General features: G+C 54.6%; 6 protein-coding genes across 6 annotated transcripts; 4 read left to right on the forward strand and 2 right to left on the reverse strand.

Moving 5' to 3' along the window:
* The first annotated feature begins 583 nt into the window (after positions 1-583).
* On the forward strand, positions 584-1,500 carry EI97DRAFT_434303 (SOH1-domain-containing protein). The gene is made up of 3 exons (XM_033798602.1): positions 584-675; positions 736-869; positions 953-1,500. The coding sequence occupies exons 1-3, from the start codon at positions 616-618 to the stop codon at positions 1,086-1,088; spliced, it is 330 nt and encodes a 109-aa protein (XP_033652999.1). The 5' UTR covers positions 584-615; the 3' UTR covers positions 1,089-1,500.
* A 176-nt stretch (positions 1,501-1,676) lies between these two features.
* EI97DRAFT_443311 (uncharacterized protein) lies at positions 1,677-3,418 on the forward strand (the record flags this gene model as incomplete). Its single annotated transcript, XM_033799809.1, has 3 exons — positions 1,677-1,931; positions 2,167-2,902; positions 2,955-3,418. 3 exons carry the CDS (start codon positions 1,677-1,679, stop codon positions 3,416-3,418), a joined length of 1,455 nt encoding a protein of 484 aa, XP_033653000.1.
* An 895-nt stretch (positions 3,419-4,313) lies between these two features.
* EI97DRAFT_379497 (uncharacterized protein) lies at positions 4,314-5,692 on the forward strand (the record flags this gene model as incomplete). Its single annotated transcript, XM_033795717.1, has 2 exons — positions 4,314-4,857; positions 4,908-5,692. 2 exons carry the CDS (start codon positions 4,314-4,316, stop codon positions 5,690-5,692), a joined length of 1,329 nt encoding a protein of 442 aa, XP_033653001.1.
* Positions 5,693-6,433: 741 nt separating this feature from the next.
* EI97DRAFT_502026 (secretory pathway Sec39) lies at positions 6,434-9,425 on the forward strand (the record flags this gene model as incomplete). Its single annotated transcript, XM_033802735.1, has 2 exons — positions 6,434-9,336; positions 9,391-9,425. The coding sequence occupies exons 1-2, from the start codon at positions 6,501-6,503 to the stop codon at positions 9,423-9,425; spliced, it is 2,871 nt and encodes a 956-aa protein (XP_033653002.1). The 5' UTR covers positions 6,434-6,500.
* A 399-nt stretch (positions 9,426-9,824) lies between these two features.
* Positions 9,825-12,360, reverse strand: EI97DRAFT_76026 (uncharacterized protein). Its single transcript, XM_033803052.1, has 2 exons — positions 10,265-12,360; positions 9,825-10,135 (listed from the first exon to the last, which is right to left on the reverse strand). Exons 1-2 carry the CDS (start codon positions 12,092-12,094, stop codon positions 9,914-9,916), a joined length of 2,052 nt encoding a protein of 683 aa, XP_033653003.1. The 5' UTR covers positions 12,095-12,360; the 3' UTR covers positions 9,825-9,913.
* A 1,125-nt stretch (positions 12,361-13,485) lies between these two features.
* Positions 13,486-15,779, reverse strand: EI97DRAFT_434307 (MFS general substrate transporter). Its single transcript, XM_033798603.1, has 4 exons — positions 15,689-15,779; positions 15,226-15,611; positions 14,910-15,165; positions 13,486-14,857 (listed from the first exon to the last, which is right to left on the reverse strand). Exons 2-4 carry the CDS (start codon positions 15,424-15,426, stop codon positions 13,536-13,538), a joined length of 1,779 nt encoding a protein of 592 aa, XP_033653004.1. The 5' UTR covers positions 15,427-15,611; positions 15,689-15,779; the 3' UTR covers positions 13,486-13,535.
* Positions 15,780-16,444: the final 665 nt, after the last annotated feature.

Genomic DNA, 16,444 nt, shown 5'->3' on the forward strand with positions numbered 1-16,444 from the left:
ACGGCGTGTGTGCAGATGGGCAGCGACGAGCGAGGCAGAATGAGCGAGCGTGCGTGCGTGGTGATGGCGGTGGTGACGAAGGAGGGGAGGAGAAGGAGGAGGAGAGAAAAGGAGAGAATGGGGGAAGGGGGAGGAAATTGCCAGCGTAAACGGAAGCTCCCCTGATGCTAAAATACTGTACTCTTTAGAACTCCGTATTGCCCTCCCCGGGCTAGAGTCCCCTAGAAGCCAGCCTCGTGACAGGTCGAGGCTCTCTCAATTTCCTTGTTCGTCGTTCATTCGCCTACGCTTCCCTCCACAGCGCCATCCCAAGCCCATCTCCAGCTCCAGCCCGCCGCCATCGCAGGACCTCAAAAGATTCTCATGAACCTTGAGGCAGCGTCTGCGCACTCCCTCACTCGTTTCCCTCGGCCGCTTCGGGCCTAGCGCGCTGTTCCCCGCAAGAGCATGCCAAGCTGAACCCTGAAAACTATCCCAGTGGATGCAAGTGTGGATCTCGCTGAATCCCTCACCGCCCAACCTCGGCAGCGACATAGCACCTCCTCCAATTCCACCCTACACTGTTCCTATACAGTAACAGTCTCGAAGCTTCAAGCTTCAAGCCGGCGCACCGTCATGGCTGCTGCTCCCGAGCCCCAGTACGGAGGCTACTCTCGCTTCGAGCTGGAACTCGAGGTAGGATCGTGATCCCCCTCTATTTATCATGCTTACTCACATCCATCCCTCCGTTCTCAGTTTGTGCAGTGCCTTGCGAATCCCGCCTATCTTCATTACCTGGCCCGCCAGAAGCTGCTCGAGAAGCCAGAGTTTGTCGCCTATCTCGCCTACCTGCAATACTTCAAAGAACCACAATACATCAAGCATCTCCAGTAAGCACCACTGCAGTTTTGTTCCCTGTTGTCGTCGTCCGAGAAGGACGAAAGCATGACATTGACATGGTCGCGCCTCGCAGACATCCTGGCCCGACGCTCAGAGCCCTCGAGCTGCTGCAGCAGGAGCGATTCCGCAAGGACATTGCAGATCTCAATGTGCTCAACTTCATGACCATACAATGGCTGGAGAATGCCATTCCCCCAAGGGCAGAGTGAGCACCGTGCTAGCTCTGTCTGTCTTCAGGCCCGTCTTCGACCCAGCGTCAGAGGTAGGGCGTACGCAGGAAACTCAGGCCGACCGTTGTTTCATACACACCATAGTATGAGGTCAGCATGAGTACGCAATTCCACACAGTACTGTCTACTGTGTACTGTGTGCTACGAAACATTCCATCTCATCATAGTTAGGAAGGATCGGCACCGAAATCTTTTGACGGTTCAGGGAAGCATACAGTATACAGTAGGCGTGAAACGGTCAATCGGCAAGAGTTTGGAAATATAAAAAGAGGCTCTTAGCGACGAAAGTACATGAAGTAGGCTATTCCTGTGTGGTCACCTAGGTACTCCTGGCAGCTAAATACACTGCTAGCTTCGACTTGCTTCCTGAAGCGGACAAGCTTGCACCGCCACTCAGCCACCCCAATCTCAGCTAGTCCCGATACGGTCTTCATCTCAACTTCATCAATCCTCACCATACTCACTTTCATCTTCACCCTCGCCTCTCCGCGATCTTCCTTAGTATTGCCCTCTACCAACCCATCTCTCCCACCAATTTCCACACCATTTCCTATCATCAACCATGCCATGCCTCCCCCACCTCAAGTGCGGCCTCACCCCGCGGAGCCGATCCTAGCTTCTTCACTCATTGACGAAGAGCTTCTTGACCATGTCCTTGATAGAGCGCTGCTGGGGCATGGATTTGGTAGATCGCCCGCAAATGCAAGCTGCGGAAGAATTACTACTGGTGTGAAGAGTGTGGATGATGTGCTCGGTGGCGGGGTGGAAAGTGGATGTGTACTTGGGGTTTCTGGGGGTCTAGGAAGGGGCGGGGAAAGTGAGGTAGGTGGTTCTGACTTCTCTCCTCTCGCCTGCTTGTTGTTGGATGCGATAGGGAATGCATGCAGGTTCGATTGTGTGTCTGAACAAGTTGAGATCATTGCAATTATTGCCATCCGCAAATCTGGATGGGATTCCAATGACATTGCGTCCTATATACTTACCGGAAGAGTTATTTTGAGTTTGGGGCACGAGTACGTCATGCAGTTTCTGCAGGATATCATTAACCCATGTACAGCTCTGCCTCGCACTCCTAGTATCCTCCCTCCTATCTCCACCATCCCCACCATCCCCACCATCATACCCTACAGCAGCCAGCATCACCACTCCTCCATCAACAGTACCTGCAGCAGCAATCATCGACACCACAGGCAATGTCGACGTCCTGCGCATCTACAGCCTCATCCTCCACCGTCTTCGAAATCAGCCAGATGTGCGTCAGGTATGCCAAGATTCTATTCCCGGCGCGAAGACGCTTAGTCTTGAAGATTTGGCGGCGAGGGTGCTGGACAAGGTGAAGATTATGCGAGTTTTTGATTTGACTGGGGTGATGGAGGCGATTACCGAGATTGGGGATGGGTTAGAGGGTGTTAAAAACAGTGGCGGAGAAGACCAGAGGGAGGCTGTTGTCAAAAAAGAAGGAACAGTATTCGAAGAAGTGGTTCCGGGCCGACAAGAGATGTCCAAGCGCTTTGGCGAGCGAAGGACTATGGTGGCGGACAGTGAAGATGAGGACGAGGAGATGCTGTTTGATGCTGAAGAAACGGACGACGTTGATCCGCATATCTCCGTTGTTGAGAACGAAACGCAGGCGAAATACGTACCGGACACTCTAGCACCGCTCCCTCCATCAAAACTCGAAAGGTCAAACGACACGGAGACAAGCCCGCCTCCTGTGCCAAGGGCTTCCTTCATCCTGGTCGATAACCTCGCCCACGTCATTGCCCCTCTTCTACGAAAGGACTATACCCAAGGTATGCCTGAACTTACGCAATATACACCTTGCAATTGCTGACTCAATCTAAGCGCACATCCTCTCCCACGCCATCCTCCGCTCCCTCTCTACCCTCACCAAAACCCACTCGTTGCACACCCTCCTCCTAAACCCGACATCTGTCCCTTACTCTCCCAAACCGCGCCTCGAAGCTACCACTCCGGAACCAAACCAACCCCAACACCAGCGCCCTCGCCAACCTCCCCCTCCCCCAGCGTCCATCTTCTCCTCCAACATCGCCATCCCTGCTCTCGCAAACATCCTTTCGCCGTGCCTGGATATGCATCTCCTGGTGTCGAGAATGCCGAAACGCAAAGTGGATGCGAGAAAACTAGCTGCCATAGGCGAAGTTGATGTCATAGGGATGGGAGAGAAGGAAAGACGGCTTGGAGTACATATGGCATGGGTGGTGGAAGTTCTGATGGATCGGTGGGAAGGGAGGGAGGGTGATTGGGGTGGGTTTGATATCGCGGACGGTGGGGTGGTCGAGCTCTGATGATTGCTTCATCCTACTTCTGACGGTACAGCCGCGTCATTGAAGGAGCAGGGAGGCTGGATTTGAGATAGTTTATGGCTAAACGGGTCTGTACAACTTCGACTGGCCCTTGCTTTTGCCTGTCCTAAACGGGTGGTACGTCCGCTTTGTTACATCCTGTAGCGCCATTCAGATTAACCTTGTAGTACCAGTAGTGGGCACGAAACCAGCTTGTGGATAGAATGGGAATTTGAGTTCAAATTCAAGTACAAGGTTACGTAGATATGAATCGACTCTACCTATCGATTCTAGGCCGTCCAAGACTTTTTGTCTCCAGTTGATGTTTCCGGAAGAGTGACGTCTGGAGGTGTGCCCAGATCCGAACAGAGTGGAGTGAATCAGTGCAGGGTGTGGATCGATCTCCCGTGCTATTCCCTTTGCAGGCTAGCCTTGAGCTTGATCCGACGCCTCCGGCCGCAGGGGTTGCACAGATGAACACCCAGAATACCACAGTGCCCGTCCAACATTGCTCTCCTTTATAAACTCCATTTCTTCGCCTGGCCAGCGCGATTGTCGCACTTTGAAGGCCCAACTGAGCCTCATGTGCACCGATACCACTCACGCTCCCTACATGGCACATCCGTGAGCCCCTCCTGAGTTCCGCCACCCTCCGTCTCCTCCATGGTCTTTCCCGCCTTCTCCACCTCCCCACTCGTCCTACGTACCTTCCTCGCCCTCGTCACCTTCGCTCTATATTAGACCCCTCCTCCCATTCTCGCGCCGCTCCCTCAATTCATCCTCCCATCGCTCGTTGGCCCACTCCAGCGCCATGGCCTCCACCCATGGCTACATGCCAGTTGGCGCAATGAGTCCCCAAGCGCGATGGCGGCGTGTACTGCTGATGGCCATGTTGCCCATGGCGCTCGTCCTCCTATATTACGTGCACAATCTCAATTTGCCTTTACCGGCCAAGGCGCATGAGACCGCAAAGAAACCCCAATCGCAATCACCGCATTGGCAATCAGAAACACATTCAGCATCCGAATCACCTTCGATAGCTTCGACCGCAATACCACGGAATACCTCGCACTCTACCCTAACATTGCACCCTACCCTAACATTGCACCCTACCCTAACATCCGCGCCCGGCGCAGCCACATCGTTAGCCACGAATAAAGAATACAAGGAAGACGAGGAGGATCTTTCCATGGCAACCGTCATTAAGGCGCTGTACCGACCCATACTGCACCCGGTCGACGCGGTCAACTTTACAGACGAGGATGGCGAGATACATCGCTTGGCCGGCGAGCCTCGTTTCAAGAAGAAGCTTGGAAAGAAAATACTGATACTGGATATTGACAGCCGACCGCTGGACGGAGAAGGACAGCTCATGAACAAGAAGCTCAGCTGGAAAGGCATGCGCACGCTGTCCGGTGGCATGCTGAGCCATTATATGTATGGTATGGTACAAGTGTGGTCAAATTATCGATGTCATGCTTATACTGGACAGCTATGATACACGGCTACGACTATAAATTCATCCGTGCTCCTGATTATGCCGACCGCTGGGGCACCTGGGTCAAAGTGCCATTGATGAAGGAGGCTCTCAAGACACACGACTATATAGTCTTCATGGACTCGGACGTCATGTTCCACTACCCGCATCTCCCGCTCGAGTGGCTCCTGAATTACTGGGACATGACCCCGGACACGCTCGCCATGATGTCCATCGACCCCGACGAACCGCAGAACTACGACTCCAAGGGAAACCGCTACCTCAACACGGGCTTCGTCATCGCACAGCAGAGCCAACGCACGCAGGAGATGTTCAAGAAATGGGCAGAATGTCCCTCGGAGAAAGATTACCCGGGCTGCGCACGGTGGAAGCTGGACTGGGCGCATGAGCAGTCTGCTTTTGGCAATTACCTCCGGTACGACTTTGATCGCCCAAACGACATCAAGGTGTTACCTTGTGTGGAAGCGAACGGCGCACCCGAGGCCATCAACCGAGGGGGCTGTAGAGGCATCTTTGTGCGCCATTTTTGGGTCGATAAGGGGTTGCTGGCGAAGGGCCTCGCGGATAATGTCATGCAATATTTTGTGCCGCGGCTGCACCAATTCTTCCATCAAGGCGCAAAGGAGAATATCATGGATGTGAAGGGCCAGGGGTTTACGCTAAAGGGAGCAGATCTAGTGAAGATGACGGAGGAAGAGGAAGAGGAGGCGAAGGGTGGGGAAGGGAAAATGCAAAAGGACGAGGGATATAAGAAGAAGAAGCATAATCATCCGTCGTGACGATACTGATAGTGGGTCGGCCACCATTATCCGGCGAAGCTCGACAGGTCGTTTTGGAGATCCCTATTCCTTGTATATATTACTTGCATTGTTATTGGCGTTATATGGGGTGTTATACCTTGACAGGCAGTGGTGAGGTGGTTAAGGGGGATATGGTACTTTCGTCTACCGACTGACTTATTGTCCGCCTTTTCGCTTTCTTTTCAGAGGCGACGCGCCTTTGGATAGGGATGGATTCGGCGTTGTGCTTTCCAAAGACATTTGGGTCGATTGGCCGGGAGGGTTAGGGTATTCGGCCTGTGACCGTGGTTTTAGGGGATGAGCCTTTGTGAGCGGGCACTTGGGATTGATGGTTGGAAACTCAGTGTACATGGGATAGATGTATTGAAATGGGTTGGGAAAGCATCATATCCCTATGCTCCCAGAGGTACGTGTGGAGTATTGCTAGACTTCCCCTTTGCTCCTTCCATTCTGCTAGAGGGTTGGATAATAGTGTTTCCACCCCGGGGCCGTTATCGACTCCCGTCATGGGACCTAGGCAGGCGAACTATGTATTAAATTGCTTCATATAGTTCCACTTACCGATGGTCAAGTCTACTGAGCCATCGAGTGTCTTTCGATAATATGTTGGGTAGCGTACATTTTATCACTGTGGAAGAAGTTGATATGGTCCGTGCCTGATTATATAATCATCTACGTAGTCTGATGCTTGCTGAAGCTCGCAGTGTTGTCCTTTCCAAGAATCGGTCGAAATGCAATTTCTGTCCATTTTCCGGTAATACTTCCAATGCTCTGAGTGGGAGTTAGTATGGAGAACGTAGAGGAGCTTTCGAATCTCTCAACGCATCATTGCGTGCTCCTGGCTGCCCAATATGCCACAGAATCCAACATCAGCGCATTGCGGACACTCACTGCAATACGGAAAGACGACTTGGAGTTTGGTTTGATACTACGGCTCCTCCTCGCCTTTCTTCCCGAAGCCCTAGAACCCTCACGATACACCTTGTACCTCAGTGAGCTCGCTACAAACTCACGGACGTTCGAGGATACCCCACTCGACCTCGCGGCCGTTCACGAGTTATCGGAGACCCAGTCTAGGAAAAAAGCAAGGAAGCTGCATGCGCTATTACAACCTCTGGCGCATCCATTATATAAGTCCGAGACTGAACTCGACCCGTTTTCCCACTTCCTGATCCATCGTTCGCATCGAATCGACGCCGAAACGGGGCTTCTCGAATTCGTCCCCCAACTGGTTGCCCCCTTCCTCCACCATTCGACCTACCTCCGAACCTGGTTTGTCTCGACAGTTCTACCACTTCTCCGGTTGGGTTACGAATACTACCCCCAGCAGCAGGCGCCGTCACTCGACACTTTTGCACAGTGGAAGGGGAAACAGGCAATTGGGAGGTTGCTTTGGAATCTGCGATGGAAGCGGAAACCTGGAAGTGATACAAGAGACGTCGGGAGGGACTTGCGAGGCATAGTGGGGCCGTGGATGTGCGGGAGCCATGATAGGAAAAGACGGGGTCTCGATCCGTCAGATCGTCGGCTGTCGATGGACGCAAACAACCAGGAAGAGCCAGATGACTGGGAAGCCCTATTTGAATGGCTAGTGCATACATCAAAGGATGAATTCAGCTTGACTTCATCCGCTTTCACAAAGTGGGATGGGCCGGACGATATTGACTTCGGTGGCTTTGACGAGGGCCAGATCTACTTGGACGACGCTCGCCGGAGTGAACTGGAACGCAGATATGTACAAGCGGGTTTGGCTAGCATCTATATCGTCAACGATACCAGTCAGGAGACCATACTCAAGGCTAACTCTGTTCTTGCACGGCTATACAGCCTTCTCAGAATGGACCCACACCAGCTGACCGTCGGTGTGGAATCCTTGCCGAGATATGACTTTACCAGCCCAGTCTCTCATGAATCTCCGAGCAGTATCCTCCAAGAAGGCAGCCTCCTTCAACCGGGGAATCACATCACACGGCCCGGAGAAGGTGCTGTCCGTTTGGCAGAGCACTTTATATTCTCGGCGCACTTGCTTTCGAACCTGCACTATTCGCTGTCGGTGCGGGAGCTGGCTAGGATGTATCTAAGGAGCGGCCAGGCGGAACAGCTCCTGCTGGTACAGAAGCTCATCCACAACCTTACCCGTAACGGATCCAAGATGGACGCCACACAGTGGAAGAAGATTAGGACAACACTTCTCTGGCTGTGGGACTGGGGGACAACGAATCGCAAAGGCGACCGTCAGGCACAAGGCATTATCGGTAGGATCGATATTCAGGCTCTGGAGACGGAGATCCTGAAGGCGTTTCTGGAAAACAGCGAATTCCCCCTCGTGGTCCAGACCTATCTGCAACCAGCACAAAGCCCTCTTCCTTTACCGGATGTCGAAAAAATCATCCTAGGCGCTGCAATGAACTACTACGACAATGCTAGCAACGGCAATCGAACCAGAGGAGGTATGAAGCGGGCGTCGGATCTGATTGCGGCGATGAAACCTCACTTTCCCAACTCTACGCGATTTCAACGAGCCGAGGCTTTGCTATCTGCAACGCACGCAATGTCGTTCTACTCCCTCACACTGCAACATGGCGTGCCATTCCAACCTGTCAATATCCGCGTCAGTGCTGATCCACTGTCACTTTTGCAAAGGCTGCTTTCACAGAATCCGAGCAGCTACACCCATCTGGACGACCTCATCTTCATCGGCCAGAACCTTGTCCTATCGAAACCTTCCACACTCATGGACGACACGGCGGACGATACTGAAACGACTCCCTCCGCAGACCAGAAGAAGAAGGCCGCCACCGAGCGCCGAGTCATCGCCATGGCGATCGAATCCGCCCTCGACAACGACGACTTCGAAACCGCATATTCCTACGTGATGAACCGTCTCTCTCCTCCATCGAACTCGCCACTTGCATCCCCGGTCCTTTCAATTTCGTCCTACCGCTTCTCTTTCGGCTCTCACGACTCCGATGACCACACTGGAGACGACGTAGACGACGTCTCCTGGCGCGCAGCTCTCCGTGCAGGTCGCTACCACCCCTCCCTCTCCATCTCTGGGACATGGTCCACTTCTTCCTCGTTAACATCGCGACCGGACCTCCGCTGGCTAGATCAGCGCATGGACCTGCTCTCCCAGGCCCTCCTCCTTGCGCCACCATCCCGCCTCGAACAAGTCCTCTCCGAGTGGCAACAATGCGAGAAGGAAACGGAGGCTATACTCGAGAAAGAAGCACAGGAGGAACAACGCTTCAACGACTTTGCGGATCGCAGATTACCCGGCGCTTTCGCGGGGGAGACGGTACCCGGCGTGCAGCCCCGACGCGAGGTCGGGAGGCGGGCCGTCGAGGAGGCGCCCATGGGTCTGTTCGATGTGGCGAGGGGAGCGGCGAAGGCGTTTTCCAAGACTGCGTTTCCGCTTCGAGGGATAGCGGGGGGTGGTGCAGGTAATCATCATAGGGCAGGAGGTGGTGCGAGTGACGGGAGGGTGTCGGTGGATCTTTCAGATTCGGGGGGTATAGGGGGTGGGTCTACTGGGGGAGGAGGGGAGGGGAGGACCAGAAGGAGGGATATGGTTGCTAGTGCGGTGACGGGGGGGTTGGCGAGTGGGATTGGGTGGGTGCTGGGTAAGTACTCCTGGTCTAGGCGTGATTTATGCTTGTATTGACTGGTATTTCTAGGTGCGACGCCAGTGCAGGATCGGGATCGAACGTAGTTAAGAGGGGGAAGGGTTTCCGGTCACGTTACTTTGGCCATGTAAAGCATTCATAGACGTTGCGTGTGCGTATCTGGAGTACAGATACCACCCACACTACTGCTCCCATGTCCAACGCACACATCCCTCTACCTATCCACACACTCCCGAACCATGTACATAACCTCATCCGCATCCTCGAAGACATCAACCTCCCCCTTCATCCCCTCTCCATGCGATCAAGCAACCAATATACACAGGCTGAACGAATGAATGCGAGAACAACGAATGTGGGGTATGATGCAAAGGGAAAAAGAGCAACAATGAAATGAAGTGAACCCCAAACTCCATCGCTGATGCATGCAAAAGATGCAAAAGGTGTCGCTGCTCGCTCGCTCGCCAAGTGTGTTCACGCAGTCCATGTTGTGTCCGGACTACATTCCAGCATGTGCATTCCACACCATCCATCCTCAACAACCCTCCCTCTCTTCATCTCCTCTCTCCCCCATCTACTGCACAACAAATCCCGGCATGTACTGAAACAACCTGCCCATCTCCTGGGGAGAGATGACCCCATTCCCCATACTCCTGACCTGCGACCCCTTCCTCAGCCGCTGCAACCCCTTTGCCAACTTCCAGGATTCGGATTGCGGAATCACAAAGACGTACTTCTTGCCGTCGCGGTCGCGGATGGAGGCGCGTAGGAGGTGCAGGTTCGCCTTCTCGCCTGTCTGTGACGGGTGTCAGTATCAAAAGAACGAAAGATCGGAGGAGGGAGAGAGAGAGATAAACAGCGCTAGCCATGGGGGGCTGGCTGTCCAGTAGCTCCCAAAACAGAATAACCGAAGAGCCAAACATACCTCGACCATCTTCAGCGTCCAAGCCTTGACATCCCATTCCCTCTGGCCCTCCTTCCGCACCTCATCGTCAATGAAGAGTCCCTCGCTCTCGATCTTCAATACCAGTCCGTCCGTCACTTTGCCAATACCGGCAACCAGCTGCGCCACCGGTTTGGGAAACATGTCATTGAAGAGAAATACGCCTTTGATTTGAATCTTGTTGGGGTCGTCGGTGTGGAAGGGGCCAGTGTGCGAGGGTGGAGGTGTCGTACGTGCTGTGCTTTGCGAGCCGGTGTAAGATGTTTCAGAGTAGGCGGAGGAGTGGTGGGAGGGTGGACGTGGAGGCGGTGGCGGCTTCGGGGTGTCGTAAGGTCGGAAGGAGTGTTCGGTTTCGGTGCCGACGTAGGATTGTGCTGAAGGACGCTCGTAGTTCTTCTTGGGGGTGACGGTGGCTTTGATGGGAGTGGAGCGGGCAGAGGTAACGGAGGGGGCGGGAGGGCTCTGAACACCTGCATAGGGATCAGTTCGTTCACCGCCGCCGACACCCCCGTATACAGTCGAGCGGCGTGCGGTCAAGGGCTCGGTGCTGATGGGACTCGAAGCAACCTTCTCCGCTTCTGCGGCTTTGGCACGGGCTTCGCGTTCTCGAGCTGCTCGTTCGCGGGCTGCTTTCAACCGCTCATTGCGTTCTGCCTCTGCCTTCGCTTTCGCAGCAGCAGCTTCAGCAGCAGCTTTCTCCTCTTCCGCCCTCTTCTTTGCCTCCTCTTCCGCCTTAGCTCGCTGCTCCGCTTCCAGCTTCTCACGGATCTCCTTCTCGATCTTTGCCCTGGCCTCCGCCTCTCGAGCTTCTCGCTCCCGCTGCTCCCGTTCCTTTGCCTCCTTCTCCTTCTGGGCCTTCTCCCGAGCAATGCGCTGCCTGGCCTCACGCTCTCGCTGCTCCCGCTCCCTCGCCCGCATCTTCTCCCACTTCTCCTTCTCCGCTTTGACCCTAGCTAGCCGCTCCGCCTCTTCTTTTTGTTTCCGCTCCTCTTCGGCACGTTTCCGAGCTTCCTCTGCTAGTCTCGCTTCTTCCGCTCTTCGCCGCTCTTCCTCCCGCCTCCGCTCCTCTTCTGCCCGTTTCCTTTCCTCTTCTCGTTTTCTCTCCTCTTCCCGTTTCTTCTCCTCTTCTCGTTTCCGCTCTTCCTCCTGCTTCTTCTCCTCCTCTTCCTTCTTCCTTTGCTCTTCCTTCCGGCGAGCTTCCTCAACAGGATCCTCCCAGTCCGGTGCCGGTCCCGCCCCGGACCACGACGACCCAAATCCTCCAGCAGGCCCACCCCGCTGGTGTCCTCCATGCCATCCACCTCCGGGAGTCCCTTGCGGCGGCGGCGCCCCAGCACCGGGAAATGCGCCATTAGGCGGCGGCGGCGCACTCTGGTATCCAGCGCCCGACGCACTCCCTCCCGCACCACCAGGAGGCGGTTTCCCAGGTCCCCCACCAGCACCACCTCCTCCACCAAAGCCTCCCCCTCCCTGCGTCTTCCCATACGCCCACCCCGCAATCCCCACGACCGCAACCAACAATACAACCCCATTCCCGCCACTACTCACACTCGCACTCACGAGCACAAACCACTGCTTCACCGTCGGCTCCATCATCTTCCACACAGCGATACCGGCAAGCGTGCTGGCCACCCCGGCTAGGAAGCTATTCCGCTGGACCTGCAGAGAGGGCAGGTATAAGAAACCTCCGCCGGACGAGTGCGGCGGTATGATGAAGATGTCGTAGTTTCCTGGGGGCAGGCCCCCGGTGCCGCCGGCGGTGGATCTGGGATTGGTGCCATGGGGAGGGGGAGGAGGCGGCGGGCCGTCCATCGGGAGGCCCTTGAGGCGGGAGTGGCGGTCGTGAGGGAGGCGTTAATCGAGGCCAGTCCAGGATTCTTTGTTATTGTTGTAGCTGCTGCTGCTGTTTTGATGGGAAAACTGCTATCACGGCGTTGAAACGGGCGAGACAGATGGTAGAGCCGAAGCCAGCGAGTGTGTGTGCAGGCAGAAAGATTGGAGATTGGAAAAGTCGAGGAGGCTGGTAGTTCTCTTGCTGTCTGTTTTGCTTGTTTACGGTCCGAGCGCCCACCGTACCCCTGTCCCCCACGCCTGCCGCATGTGGAGCGGCCCGTTGGCTCAGTTGCACGCGCCCGGCGCGGAGAGCAACAGGGGTGTCCCTTCCACGGAATCCGACCTTGCTGCTCACCAACTCTGGCCCTGATGTGAACAGCTGTCTCCATACATTACGATTGAGAACCAACAAGCTCTCAATGGCTCTCTTTTGTTGATCCACTCTGCATCGTGAACGAGACAACAGGTGTGATGCCCAGCAATAGTGGATCCCCCAGGGCGAATCGACGAGTCAGCTTAAACAGCTTAAGCAATGCAGGCGAACGCGGCGGTGTGCGATTCGCTGGCTGCAGAAAGTGGAAAGGTGGACTCTTAGACGACTTGCTAATTCGGAGTGTTGCCAATCTTGAGCGTGGGGTGCATTGTGTGTATAGTATTTAAACTCCGTGGTTGGTGCGTGAGAGGGGAGTGAGCTGTGTTTCTGGGAAGGGCAAAAAAAGAGAAAAATGATGGACACAAGGACTTGGACTAGGGCCTTCCACATGCCAAAAAGGTCGAGCAGCCGAATCAGTGCAATAACTGCGTGACTCAGCCTCAGCCTTGGAAGCTGCTAGACCTTTTCGCTATCCTGTAACTCAGGGCGATTATTGTAGCAATAAATCTAGTTTATATAGCAAAAGATTTGCTGGAATGCCGGAAACGACAAACACGAAACTCTTGACGTTGCCGACAACGAGGAGGCAAAGTGGTAGCGGCATTCTTAGCAAACGGCAAATTTGAGACAGGTGCAGATTTTGGTTGAGCAGAAGCTAGTACACCTCACTATATCTACAGTCCGTGCACGAGGGAGAGCTCCGTTAGTGAGAGAGAGTGTGTGTCACGTATGATCGAAAGGCCTCCGTAGGTGCTATGGTACTGCGGTAGTACCTGGAAAAGTGGAGCTGTCCGTCCTGCCACCATGCCATGTCGCTGCTGTGACGGCCGCTTGTCCGCCATGCGGCCGTTAGACATCCCGCTTCAGGTGACACCAGAGGGCGTTAACCGTTCTGCAGCTACTTTCTGTTGGCACAGAGAACAGTGATACATGCAGGAGCAGCGGTAAACAAGTAAGAATAACAATGCTGAACTATTGGGTATCTGAGAACCAGAATTACGCCAAAAAGTGTCCTAACCACCAAACCCTATCCCACCTACACCCACTCTAAAGCCCATAAACAAACGTCAACTTCTCATCCCCTTCTCTCACTCCCTGACCAGCTTCCTCCAACCACAAAGCCACCCATCCAAGTACACCCATGCGCCTGACCAGAGTTACAACACCCCGTAACGCCCGATGCTCATCCAACATAGGACCCTTCCCGTAGAGATTCTCCTTCTCAATATCCTCCTCACTCCACGTGCTCAGCAAAACTTTCCTCCTCTCGTTTTCCTTCTGCAGACTCCGATAGAGAAACCAGTACCCTACCGCTGAGCATGATACGCATCCCAGCGTCCACCAGAACGGTACTATGTACCCTGAAGCAGCGTACTTCGGATCGAAGATCAGGGCACTGAGAGTCCCGGCGAGGTTGCCCCAGCCATTGATGCCGAGCAGCACAGCTCGTTTACCTGGCGAAGGCGTGTTCCCGGATATCCAAGCCACAGTGAGCGGTGACGCGATGAACGTCCCTGAGAGGAGGACGTTCAGCGCGAGATAGCGAGGGATGACCCATGCATGCGAAGTGGGAAGGGAGACTACGAACACGAGTCCAAGGAGTAGAAAGGCGAGACCGAAGAGAATGGGCAGGATCCGCTTTCGATGTCGGTCGCTATAGCTGGCGAAGAAGTATAGAGTCACTGCTCCACAGATATATGGGGGAGCGGTTAGCAGATTGATCAACGCAGGGTTAGGTGTTTCGGTGAGTGGCGCCAGGACCAGAGGGAGGAAGACTTGGAAGGCGTAGACCGGGACCGCGGAGAGAATATTGCATGCGAGGATATGCCATATCCGAGGCGAGAACAGAGCCGATACAACGTCGTGGGGTGCGAGCCCTCGGTCGTCCGTGACACTTGAAGCTATCGTAGTCGTGCGTTTTGAACGGCTGAGCAATCCACGCGACTCCTCATCGCACTCGTGACCTTCCTCAGTCCCGTCTCTTAGGCTCTCCGTCGTCTCAGACTGGGCAGATCGATCTAGAATCACCCTTTGCGTTGCATACTCACGCTCGTCCGGGCTAAGGAACCAGGCCGTCCCTGCGCTATGAGGAAGCCAGAAGTATCCCACTACGGCCACAATAATCGTCAGAACTCCCTCCAGGAAGAAGAGAATCTGCCAGGACTTCCAACCGACGCTCGAAGCAGTGTGCACATCCTTTCCACCCTCAGCGAGATCATCCCGAAACCGAGAGAAAACAGCAAAGCTGATCAGCCCTCCTAACGCTCCCCCAACGGCAGCTTGTCCATAAAACAGACTGAGGCGACGTCCAAACTCGAACCGCGTGTAGAAGAGGCTAAGGTACGACACCGTAACAGGGTAAAATCCAGCTGCCAGAATCAGCCTTGATGGTACCGGCCAGACGAGGGGTCCAAGATGTACCTTCTAGACAGCCGATTGCGATACGCAGTCCGTACAGCTGCCACCTCGCACGCACCCAGACATGCAGAGCCGTTGCAATGCCCCAGAGCAGCATACACGACGGCACCCATGCCACCATGCCATATCTCCGACCCAGGGCCGCCCCGACGGGCTGCAGCGCAACAAAGAATGCGAAGAAGAGCGCAACCGCGGTATTCAAGTCGCTCGAGCGGAGACCAACGTCCCTGGTAAAATGCGCGGATTCCGCATTGCCAATCTTGTACACACCCGGTCAGCGGATATTCTGTGGGAAGGGGAAGCTCCGAGAGCGCCGTACATTGGACTTGTCTAGCGAGTTGAAGAGGAACAGCAGCGCCAGGAACGGGAGAAGCAAGCAGTCCAATTTCCAGAGCGTGCGTCTGTGGATCGCTGGGTCGTATTCACCGACGTCACCCTGCTGTTCGTCGGGAAGCATGGTGCTTGACCGGGTCGAAAGAGCGGCGCCGTCGGAGGACGACACGAGCTCGTACTGCAGCATCCCAAACGTTCAGATAGTGCCAAGCCGTCTACGTGTGGAAGTCACCCGTGAACATTTGAACATCCCGCGCCATGTGACGACCACGTTGGACTTCCATCTCTGTTGCTTCAACCGTCGTCGAAGGAGCAGTCAGCTCTCGCATGCTCCAGCCGGGATGTGCCGTGTTGATTCACGCTTCAACGGATCTATGGACCTCCATCAGCTTAGTCACAGGGCTGCGTATATTTTAGGTTCCTATAGCTAGAAACCGAGGTAGAAGTACCCTAGTATGTACAACTCTAGTATGTACAACTAACCTTGAAAGGTCATTTCCGAAGGTTTACGTATAGTACATTATCTATCCTAGGGTACATCTCGCCCAGACGGAGGTCTATCCCGCGTAAGCTAAAACAATATGGATATGTAAAGTGATGTCAGATGCCTCGGAAGCCAGGATCGTACGTGATCCAACAAACCCGTACCTGAATGTCACTCATATCATTAGAATAACAAACGTTGGGCCTGCAACACCCCACTACCGTAGGTAGCTCTGGCTACGCACCGACACACCTTGTACAACCGGAGAACACCGCCATCTTCTTACGCCCTATCTACTGCGAAACCGACCCCAACCGGACCTGGCATCAAGAAATCCCCGATTCGATTCACGTACCTGAGAACTCCGCTTCTTCGGATCGGTGCACACTCTTTACATAGTGGATCATAAGGACCTCTGTATTCCCAGGCGTAGTCTTGACCTTGGGTCTACCCGGGCGCTTGCGCCAAATTAGGAAGGACGAGTGAATGGTTGTTTAGCCCAGAATGCAGATCCGCCGTATTGGCTGGCCAATCAGATTCTCAGAAGGCACCATCACCAGCATGTTTGCATACACGCTTCGGGGACTTGGTATTCAACGACTTATTCGAAGCGCGGGGACATCCAAGCTGTCCGCGAATAGGACATGGACGAAGTGGCACGGGTGACGGGAATTGCTTGTCTCCCCCGACAAGGGGCATTCGTATATGGGGCGGTAAGCCC

The sequence above is a fragment of the Westerdykella ornata genome (assembly GCF_010094085.1).
Source record: "Westerdykella ornata strain CBS 379.55 unplaced genomic scaffold EI97scaffold_14, whole genome shotgun sequence".
NCBI classification, from domain to species: Eukaryota; Fungi; Ascomycota; class Dothideomycetes; order Pleosporales; family Sporormiaceae; genus Westerdykella; species Westerdykella ornata.

Bases quoted from the DNA above. Each gene is read 5' to 3' on its own strand.
- EI97DRAFT_434303 (XM_033798602.1), top strand. From the start codon at position 616: ATGGCTGCTGCTCCCGAGCCCCAGTACGGAGGCTACTCTCGCTTCGAG. The intron at 676-735 runs GTAGGATCGTGA...CTCCGTTCTCAG, and splicing joins GCTTCGAGCTGGAACTCGAG to TTTGTGCAGTGCCTTGCGAA. The intron at 870-952 runs GTAAGCACCACT...CGCGCCTCGCAG, and splicing joins CAATACATCAAGCATCTCCA to ACATCCTGGCCCGACGCTCA.
- EI97DRAFT_76026 (XM_033803052.1), bottom strand. From the start codon at position 12,094: ATGGACGGCCCGCCGCCTCCTCCCCCTCCCCATGGCACCAATCCCAGA. The intron at 10,136-10,264 runs GTATGTTTGGCT...CACCCGTCACAG, and splicing joins GGACGCTGAAGATGGTCGAG to ACAGGCGAGAAGGCGAACCT.
- EI97DRAFT_434307 (XM_033798603.1), bottom strand. From the start codon at position 15,426: ATGCTGCAGTACGAGCTCGTGTCGTCCTCCGACGGCGCCGCTCTTTCG. The intron at 15,166-15,225 runs GTACGGCGCTCT...GGTGTGTACAAG, and splicing joins ACTCGCTAGACAAGTCCAAT to ATTGGCAATGCGGAATCCGC. The intron at 14,858-14,909 runs GTACATCTTGGA...TGATTCTGGCAG, and splicing joins CGCAATCGGCTGTCTAGAAG to CTGGATTTTACCCTGTTACG.